Here is an 11,207-nt window from a genome sequence, read left to right as displayed (position 1 = left end):
AGCTTGGGTTAGAAGCTCACCTTGTAAAAGCTTAGTGGAAGCTGTTAATTCCACTGGTATAGTGTAGTTGTATTAAAAATCCTTGATTGGGAGATCAAAGTAGTGGATGTAGGTCATGGGGACTGAACCACTATAAACACTCTTGCATTATCTACTTCTCTCTACCCTTTCCTTACTTTGTGTCTTTTAGCTACTACAAGTTTTACATCATTCTCTCTCTAATTGTTAAATTAGAGTGTGAGAAGCACTCTAAAGCTTGTTGAAAGGGATTAGAGCTTGGGTTAGAAGCTCACCTTGTAAAAGCTTAGTGGAAGCTGTTAATTCTACTAGTATAGTGTAGTTGCATTAACAATCCTTGATTGGGTGATCAAGGTAGTGGATGTAGGTCATGGGGACTGAACTACTATTAACACTCTTACATTATCCACTTATCTCTACCCTTTCCTTACTTGGTGTTATTTAGCTACTACAAGCTATACATCTTTCTCTCTCTAATTGGTTAAAAGTTCACCCCCCTTAAGCACTTCAACGGGGCCAATAATGTAAATAGAGGAAAACACACATGTATATTTATTTTAACTTGTTACCTTTTACTTTTACTGAGCAGTAGTTAGCTTTTTATTTAAACTTGTAACTAACCTGAAACTGAATTTCCCTCTAAGTTTAGTTAGTTTAGAAATCAGAGTATAAATACTCTGATATATTCACTTTACTTTTATGAGACATATGAAATCTTTTTCACAAGACTTATATTTCTCAAGTTCTCTTAGATTTTACATGGTATAAGAGTAGGAAACTAGGGTTCCTATTATGATTTTTTCTTAACTTTTTACATGATTCTGCTTTTTTTTTTTCTCAATTTAGTGTGAAGATTCTCAACTATGTAGTGTTTGTTGCTTGAACAGATCTAATTTCTTGTTTGGCATTGTATTTTTGTTGAATTTTATCGAACCTTGAATCATTTGATTGTTTGTTTATCAAGATTTAAGGTTGATAATGGAAAATATTTCTGTTTAAAAGACTTTCTGTTAAGGGGGAGTAACCACATGGTACTCAGTTGGTATGTAAGCTACATAATTCATTGTATTGTCTCAAGAAAGCTTCAAGGTAATAGAACTTCTAGTTTACTGCTTCTTTTTTGCAATATAGCTTCAAGCAGTCATTGTCAGATTATTTCTTGTTTACTTTACATACTATCAATGGTGATTTTATGGCTTTGTTTGTTTATGTTGATGATATACTAATAGGAAGTACCTTTGATCAAGCAACAAATGATGTTAAGGCTTACTTGAGATCACAATATAAACTCAAGGATATTTGAGCTGTGAAATATTTTTTGGTGCTTGAGGTTGTAAGATCACATGAAGGCATTTCATTATGTCAAAGAAAATACGTCCTGGATCTTTTGGAAGAGTTTAGTTTGCTTGGTAGTAAGCCATTAACAACACCAATAGATTAAAATCATGAACTGAAGAAGAAAATTGATACAAATAAAAGAGTTGATCTTACTAGCTATAGGCAATTGATAGAAAAGCTATTATACTTGACCTTTACAAAACCAGACATTTCCTATGTTGTTCAAGTGTTGTCCCAATTTATGCACAAGCCTATTGACGAGCGCTTGATTGTAACACACAAAATACTAAGATATTTGAAGGCTTTTTCAAGATAGGGAATTTTACTGAGCTCAGTATCAGACTTAAAGATTTTTGCCTATTGTGATAGTGCCTATTGATTATAGTATTTTTCTTGGTAATTCCTTAGTTAACTAGATATTCAAGAAGCAAATCATGGTTGCTCGTAGTTCTACTGAGGCAGAGTATAGGTCAATGGCCTCAACATGCTGTGAAGTGGTTTGGTTAAAGAATCTTTTAGTAGATTTTGGAGTGACTCAAGACACAGCAGTGAAACTCTATTATGACAATCAATCAGCAATACATCTTTGTAAAAATCCAATCTTCCGTGAGCGTACCAAGCACATAGAGATGAACTGTCATTTGATAAGAGAAAAGGTGCTTGTTAAAGTCATTGAACTTGCGTATATTTCAACAGAAGAACAAGTTGTAGACTTGCTTACTAAGGCTTTACAACCGAAGTAGTTCTATAAGCTACTTTGCAAGATGCATGTTCATAGCATACACTTGCATCTTGAGGGGGAGCATCAACCAGGATACTTAGATGAAGATCAAAGAAAGAGGTTGAAGTCTGCAATTTAATTGGCAAAGCTAAATGATGAAGAATAAGCCTCTTACGTGTGTCATACTGTAACTAACTTGAAATTGAATTCCCCTCCAAAGTTAGATAGTTTAGAAAACAGGGTACAAATACTCTAATGTATTCACTTTACTTTTGAGAGACGTATGAAATCTTTTTCACGAGACTCATTTTTTTCAAGTTCTCTCATATTTTTGATGGATTGTTAAATGTTATTTTAAGATGAATGAAACAACTTTTTATTTAAAACATTCATTAATGATGGAATTTGCAACTTAGAATTGTAAGATTTTAATTGTATTTAATTGACAGCCTAGAGTCACACTAAACAGAATTGGAAAATGACTAGAAATCACAAAAGCTCATCAAATGTCATCTTTACAACAATACATGATATTAGAATCCTCCCAACTGCTTTAAGCTACAATATCACTCTTTTTCTTTTGATCTCCAATCGTTTACAATTTTACAATAATGATCATACTATCACTACCCGAGATTCAAAACCATTCCATTGCCTTGAACTAAGTTTCCTGCAAATCTGATTCACTTCTCCGATTAAATGACTTTTCTCTGATGGTGTCCAAGACGGGTCTCCATGTCCGCACGCGGGAGGAGCTTTGTGCCCCGTGAGATTTCATGCCTGAATCCGACTCCCTTAGCCGGTTAGGACTCCTACCGAGTGAGTTCCAAAGTGGGCTTGACCCATGACTATACTGACTTGATGTTGGTGACTTTGCCTTACAGTTGGTCGACTTAGCTTTGGCACTGAGCTTCCTTGCTAAGGATGCCAAGTCCGCAGGAGAAACATCAGGATGTAGCGTAGAGTATGGTAAAAGAAAATAGATACGGCCTGCTTCCAGGATGGTGTCGGGTTGAAGACCCTGGGAACAGCCGGAAATGAGTTGAGCTGGTGTGCACAGGAATTGCTTAGGTGGCTTACCGGTGAGTTGACCGACCGAAACAGGATACTCAAAATCTTCTACATAGCCATTGAGGTGAACCACTCGGATTATGTTCTTTACTGTGGACGATGATCCGCGGGAGAAACTGCAACCCATTTGATTTTGATCTCTCAATTATCTCTTCCTTGTTTCTCTCTTTGTTTTTGGCACTTTCTCTGCCTATTTTTATTTTGTGGAAAGCAAACGTATTCTATCTAAATTCTAAGGAATAATTGGATATGGATAGAAAAGAAGATTATCACTCCCACTTTGTAATTGAGTAACAGATTGCCCAACTGCTTTGCGGGTTTTATATTGCTAATATCCTCCTTCTCTGACTGGCCTAGCCTTGTTTGAATATGTGACTGTCTGTCTTGAGATTGCGACACACTTATTAGTTAATGTTTGTTTAAGACAAATTGATAAAAAAAAAATACTAGTAATAATAATTTGTGGCGGAAATTGGGGTTTTTCTGATAATGAAAACTTTTTGAATTGCTATGGTACCACAGTGACTCCAAATCCCTCAAAAAGAAAGAAAAAGATGTATCTGGACTTTGATTTGGACAAAAGCATATAAATAAATAAGTGGACCCATGAAGGCATAATTTTTCTATTGGTTTATTGCCTCTTTATTCTTTTCTCATTATAATTTCCAGTATTTATATTTTAGCTTTCCTTTTAGTTATCAAAATACAATTTCAACATTTCTACAGGTCAGTTGAAGGAGTCAACCCAATGACCCATTTGATGACTAGATAGCTAGACTGGTCCATTGATGACTCAATGACTCTTTGGACAGAATACAGATTGTAGTCGCCGTGGGGTTTGGGTGGAGGTGGATAGGATACCCAGGAAGACTTCCTATAGCAAAAAGTCCAAAATTTTTGTTTTCAATTTGACTGGAAAAGCTTTTTCAGTATACCTCCAAACCCCTAATTGGGGTTACTAAGGGCGAAAGGCACGTCCACTGATTTTATTTTTTCCCCCCGAATGTAGTAGTAAGCGTTTACTTCAAGAAAGTTGACCCAGTTTTGGTATTTTTAAATTTTAGATTCAAGTTTTACTCTAATTGCATATTGATTTTTATATAATATGGAATAAAACAGCAAATTACATCATTCTAGATCAAAAAATTACTAAATTGTCTACTAAAAGATAAGTAAGAATTCCAACTGGTGGAAAATAAATGATATGCAACCTCAAAGAGAAGTCTTCATAATTAATGACCATCCAATTGACACACTAATTGGCTTCATGATGAATGTGAGTGAGAAAACGGTCTCAATCTTAATCAAGCAATTCTTGGATATCTCTTAATAAATGGGCATTTGGATCCAAATTAGAACTGTGGTTGGCAATCCTCTGTAAAGCAAGTAAAGAATCTGATTCAACCTATATATTTCTATACGTTAGCTTTATGAGCTTTAAAATGATAATAGTTTTGAAATGACAAAATAAGCAAAATTGATTGAACTTATTTGAGTGATCCTTGATTAGTTCTTGAAGTTGAACTCTCATACACTTGTTTTGAAATACAAGCTTGATCAATTTAGTTGTAAGAGTTTTAAGTGTGCTTGAATAATTCTTGAAATTATTGAACTCTCATACACTCGTTTTTGAAATGACTACAAGCTTGATTGATTTAGTTGTATGAGTATTAAACTTGCTTGAATAAGTTTTATGATCTCCCTAATGTTCACTTTTGAGATGTTGAAGTGAAAGATAGGTTCACAAAAGTGAGGAATTTAAAGAGCCACTGAAAAGAACGAGAATCAATAACCCAAAAAGAAAGTATTGAAACATTCCAAGCTTGACAGAATTGATTCTCCATACAGCAATCATCGATTCTAAGTAAAGAAGAGCCAACAAGCAAAAATGGTGCAAGAGTGGGTGAGAAAGGAAACCAAAGATGTGGATTTTCCCAAGTTTGGGCTTGAAAGATTGATTCTAGTACAAGAGAAATTGATTCCAAGGTGTACATGAACCTTAAATTACTACTGCAAGTTAATCTCAAGTAAGGAAGGGTTGATTCTTGTAAGATGGAATACTTAGACAAGCCTCTGGAAGTTCAAGAATTGATTCCCAATGGTTAAAAAGTTGATTCCTATAAGTTAGAATTTCAAAACAAGTTACTAGAATTCCAAGAATCGACACTTGGGAGTCAAAAATTTGATTCTTGCAAGTCTAGGTAGAAACATAAGCACAAAGAATCGATTCTTGGAGAGACATATATTGATTCTTGAAACTCCAAAGAGAAAAGTAAGAAACTTGGAGAAAAAGAAAGGGATGGATGAAAGGATAAGAATGGAACGCCAAAAACCAAATTCAAATTAAAATTTTGTTGCTTGACTATAAAAAAGATCAACACATAGTGAAGCAAGTGTTGATTCTTAAGAAAAACATAAAAGTACAAGCTTTAAGTGAGACAAGAAGAATCAACATCTGGAAAAGCAAGAATCGATTCTCAAACAAGAAGAATCAGCACCTTAAGAATGAAGAATTGATTCTCAAAGAAACAAAAAGCTCAAGATCAAAGAAAAATCAATTCTCGAAAAGAAACAGTCGACTTTTAGTAGCCTTTAGACATGAAAAAGACAAGAAAAATAGCTAGTTTTTCCATCAAGTCATCTCCAACAGCTATAAACTTTTTTCAAGTATAAAAGGGACTTCTCCAACACATATTGGGCCATAATAGAGTTGAGAAAAAGATCATTTGATAAAAAATCAAATGAAATGAAGAACAAGAAGAAAAAGAGAGAAAACCAAGCTAGAGCAAGCCACTCATATTCTTCTAAAAAGCTTGTGAGCTATGTTTGAGCTTCAACTCTTTTCTGCTTTCACTCTTTTTTTTTAATCATTTTTATTCTTTTCCTCCTTGTATTTTCAAATATCATATTTTCAAAGAGCAACAGTTACTAAATATCATGTTTTAAAGGAATATAGAGTATTTTCAAATCAAAGACAATCAAAAAGTAATTTTTACCGCACATGGGTATTTTGGTTATTTTTATCTGAAAATTTTGAAACCTACTAAAAATATAGCATATGAATGAAGAATATACATTTCATATAAAAAAATAAATCTATGTGTCTAAATCATCTATTTAAAGTGAATTTATAACTAATAGAACTAGATAAAAATATTGGATAAAATATTCCATTTTTATATAAAACAATATTTATAAAATTCTACGTAAACAATTACTGTAGTTTAATAACAAAATAAATTCATATACATAATAGCACACAGCGCCAGGGTATACAAAAATATTTTACAATGACATGTGAGCCCCAAAATAACAAAAATAAATAGGACTATAGACCTACGATTTCTAAGGGTGCAAATCCAAAAGCAAACCCTCGATAAAATCGACTGTCTACAGACTGCTCTGAACCTGAAATGGGTGAAAAGAAAGGAGTGAGTTTTTATAAACCCAGTGAGTAAGCAGAGTTCATCTATAACATCTAAAGCCAAGTAAATGGAGACAATTAAAACATCTCTTCATAATATGATTCATAATATTAAAACTCATTTCAACCATATAAAACAATTACATTTCATAAAAAATAATCAGTAAGGCTTATGACTCTCTTAAAACTTGGCTCGTGCCAAAACTCGTACTCGGTGACACCTTATGCCGAGTATCCAATTGAGTCCGCCAAGGCTGTTAAATTAATATATACACAAAAAAATTTATTTTTACATTTAAAAACGTAGTCGTTCTTTGGTGTTGGCTGAGTTTCACCCTCACGTGGTGGTTCAACGTTAAGTGAACTCTAAACTACCTTAGGAGATACCCTCTGCGCCTCTCCTACTAAGGTAAAATATAACGGGGTTTACCGTGCCCCTCTAATAGGCTGGTCCACGAAAACCCGCCCACTACAGTAAGCTAATCACTTACCCCACCAAATCAATAAAAATTTCAGCAGCATGGCATGGCTAATATGATATTACCCAGCCTGTCATGGTAAAACAAAACAATTCATATATTCCACACAAACACAAATCTAGCCATTCATGCCATCACATTGTCATAAGCCATCAATTCAAACCATATATCAAACATGAGTATATAGTCTCTACTTACTCAATTTCCAAAACCAGTATTCGATTTCAAAACAAGGTATAAATCTCATTTCGTTTAACCAACACTTCAATTTTAAAACATAATAATTTACAATTTAAACTCATTATTCTTTAAAACATAAAAACGAGTAGAAACAATTTTAGATAGTTAAGATGAAAGTTTGTTACTCACTATAACGGGAGTACTCCTATTCCTAGTCTTCGGGTACGATATTCTTACCCTTACTAGAAGGCTCACCACCTATACATAATGCATAACAAGTAATTCAATATAGTTATGCCAAACTATTATAAAACTATTTCAGGCTCTTTATGAATGTATGAAATTGAATAAGAAGTGTTCGAATAATCACTTAAAAATGGTGTTCTATGTAGGTTCAATTGTTATTGGACTGAAATGGTATTCGACCTAACTCGCACTATACACTGTTTAATTAGCCAAAACATCTAATTCAACTCCAAATAGATTCATTGCACTTTCGATACTCCAATAAGTCCGTATACCGCATTAGAAATCAATTCTAAGTCCATTTACTATAATTTTCTCATTATCGTTTAAGTCGTTTACTAAAGGAACTATACTTTTCGATAACTGTTTTCGATATCCGACATCACAAATCATCAAATACGAGCTAGATAACATGAAATATGACAAAATTCATCTTCAAAATATTCCCTATAGAATTTAGCCAATTAGGGTTTAATAAAGAACATGTTATTTTCTTGCTTGTTTTTCATACCGAATATCACAAAACACTAAAAACACCTAGATAGCTTGGAATCTATCAAAAACCATCATCAAAACCTTCCCCCCTTGATTCGGCCAGCATGCTTCCATCATGAAAACTTGAGTTTCAACCATAGAAAATGACAAAGAAAGCATGGGTAAGGTAGATCTTAAGCTAAATCGCGAAATCTTATCTCTGATTACTTCATTTTTTGAAAATCCAATGAATTTCTCTTGAATTTTTCCTCCTTAGAGTTTTTTTATTCTTTCCCCCTTTGTTCTTTGGCTTGGACGGCAATGAGAGAGTGAATGTTGAGTTTATAAAGGAAATTATAAAACAATAAAAACTTGACATGTGTCACCACTTGATTGGTCCATGGTTAAAACTTAACAATTAAGCATTTTCTTACCACCACATATAATACCTTAATTATCCAAGATATAAAAATGATAATAGGTGAACTTCATGGGCTTGACAAGTGTCATGGTGGTGTAAAATTTCAAAAACTCCAATTATGTCCTCGTGGACACGTGAAATAACCGTTTTGCCTTTATACTCGGAATTGAAATTTTTCATTTCTCAAATTCAAATTATGTTCCAACTAGTCAAACTTTGTCAAAAATCTCGTCCAACATTCCAATTTTTGCCATCGGGGTGGCAAAATGACCATTTTGCCCCTACATTACGAAAATTCCCGATTAGATTCCAAATTAATCCTCGAACTCCAAATCACCATTTTAAGACATTCTAAGGTTCAATAATTCTCAAATACATCCTAAAATCTCTATTTGGACTAGTTCAAGGCTTTAATCAACTTAATTGTACCACTAGGTATGATACCGACTTTTAACAATTTTTCGAGACATCCAAGTATGCAGACATACTATCAAGTACATGAATGACATGGCAAGTATATTATAGAGCTGGGCTTGACAAAACTGGCAGGATCTGAATAGGTATTTGTGTTTAAACAAAATAAGAAAAATGAGATTGTTAGATATAAAGTATGGCTTGTCGCACAAGGTTTTACCTAAAGACTTTGTATTGATTATGAATAGACATATTCTCTTGTAATTGATGCAATTATATTTCTATATTTAATTAGTTTGACAATACATGAAAAGATTGAAATGCATTCAATGAATGCAACTACAACCTATTTATATAACTCACATGATATTGATATCTATATAAAAAATCTTGAATGATTTAAGATGCCTGAAGCACACAATTCTCAAAAAATTTATTCAATCAAATTAAATAAATATGTATATGGATTAAGCAATCTAAATGTATGTGGTATAATTGCATTAGTGAATATTTGTTAAAAGAAGGCTATAAAAATTATACTATATGCCCATGTGTTTTATAAAATGATTTTGACCTAAATTTATCATAATTGCTATTTATGTTGATAACCTGAATATTATTGGAACTTGTGAAAGTTATACAAAGTCATAAGTTACTTAAAGAAAGAATTTGAGATGAAAGACTTTGAAGAAAACAAAATTTTTTTTGGGTCTTTAGATTGAGCACTTGACAAATGAAATTTTTGTGCATCTACTAAATTATATAGCAAAAGTGCTGAAATGATTCTATATTGACAAAGCATATCCATTGAGTTCACCAACGATTGTAAGGTCACTGATATTAAAAAGGACCTTTTTCAACCTCATGAGGATGATGTAGAACTTCTTGGTCTTAAAATATCATATTTTAATACAATCGAAGCACTAATGTATCTTGCTAGTAATACACAACCTGATATATCAATTGCTGTAAATTTATTAGCAAGATATAGTTCTTCTTCAATTCGAAGACATTGGAATAAAATTAAACATATATTTTAATATCTCCAAAGAACAATGGATGTGAGCTAATATTACTCAAATGCATCAAAATCAAATTTAATTGACTATGCAGATGTAGGAAATTTATCTAATCCACATAAAGCTTGATCCTAGACAGATTACTTATTCATATATGGAGGTACAACAATTTTATAGTGTTATGTAAAACAAACTATAGTTGCTAGTTCTTATAACTATGCAGAAATTTTAACAATTCATGAGCTAAGTCGTAAAGGTGCCTAGTTAAGATTTATAACTCAACATATTCGAGAAACGGGTAGCTTGTCAACCAAAAAAGAAATTTCAACCATGTGATATGAGGATAATACAACTTGCATAACCCAGTTAAAGGGAAAATACATTAAAAGTGATAGGACAAAACATATTTCGCCAAAATTCTTCTTCACTCATAATCTCTAAGAAATGGTGATATTAGTGTTCCATAAATTAATTCAAGTGACAATCTAGCATTTTTATTCACCAAATCCCTTCCTACTACAACATTTGAAAAGTTGTTATAAACGATTGGAATGCGTTGTTTAAAGATCTTAAATAATGATATCATCAGGGGGAGCAAAATACATACTGTACTCTTTTCCTTTATCAAGGTTTTTTCTGTTAGTTTTTTCTTGGTAAGGTTTTTAATGAGACAGTATTTCAAAAACGTATTGTTGAAAATGATTATATTCTTTTTTCTTTCACTTGGATTTTTTCTCATGAGGTTTTATCCTAATAAGGTTTTAATGGAGTATATTCTTAGTATAATGAGCATTCAAATGGAGTGTTATGAAAATATGTGAATGTCCATTATAAAATGCCCTAAGAGTTCAGAGCAAGCAAGGCAACCAAGATAGACCAAACAGCCCAACAAGCTAGATATAGGTGTTTAGTCTGATTTGAAATCTTATATTGGATTATGTATATATAGATTTGATTATGTCCAAATTAAATCCCTTAGCATTATTTTAATCTCATAAATTTTATCTAGAATAAGGGTTATCAACCTATAAATAAGCCATTTACTTCATTTGTAAAATCACATTCAAATAACATCTTCTTACTCTCTTTAAATATTTTCTCTCATAGTTATTCCTTCAAGTTATATTTCATAACATTTCTCTTTTTATATATTTATATTATTAGCTTTAAATTTGCAAAAGTTGAATCTTATATATAAAAAAGATAAACTCCACTTAAATTCCTTGCAGTATGACATTTTCCATATAACACTTTGAGGTCACAAGGTAATAGTGTTAAATTTTCAATTAAATTTTCATTAAAAAGACAATAAAATCCTTTATGTTTGAAAGCCTTATTTCTTGCATTTGAACTTTTCCAAATTCTTGTTCAAAAAGAGAGAAAACAGATTGAACCTACGATT

General features: G+C 32.4%; 1 protein-coding gene across 1 annotated transcript; it reads right to left on the bottom strand.

The window, feature by feature from the left end:
• Nucleotides 2,490-3,489, bottom strand: LOC18589381. Its single transcript, XM_007014327.2, has one exon. The coding sequence runs from the start codon at nucleotides 3,273-3,275 to the stop codon at nucleotides 2,739-2,741; it is 537 nt and encodes a 178-aa protein (XP_007014389.1). The 5' UTR covers nucleotides 3,276-3,489; the 3' UTR covers nucleotides 2,490-2,738.

Source organism: Theobroma cacao, chromosome 9, assembly GCF_000208745.1.
Source record: "Theobroma cacao cultivar B97-61/B2 chromosome 9, Criollo_cocoa_genome_V2, whole genome shotgun sequence".
Lineage (NCBI taxonomy): Eukaryota > Viridiplantae > Streptophyta > Magnoliopsida > Malvales > Malvaceae > Theobroma > Theobroma cacao.
The sequence above is the reverse complement of the archived record's forward strand: the minus strand, read 5'-3'. Positions and strand labels throughout refer to the sequence as shown.

Coding starts and splice junctions, on each gene's coding strand:
- LOC18589381 (XM_007014327.2), bottom strand. CDS start 3,275: ATGGGTTGCAGTTTCTCCCGCGGATCATCGTCCACAGTAAAGAACATA.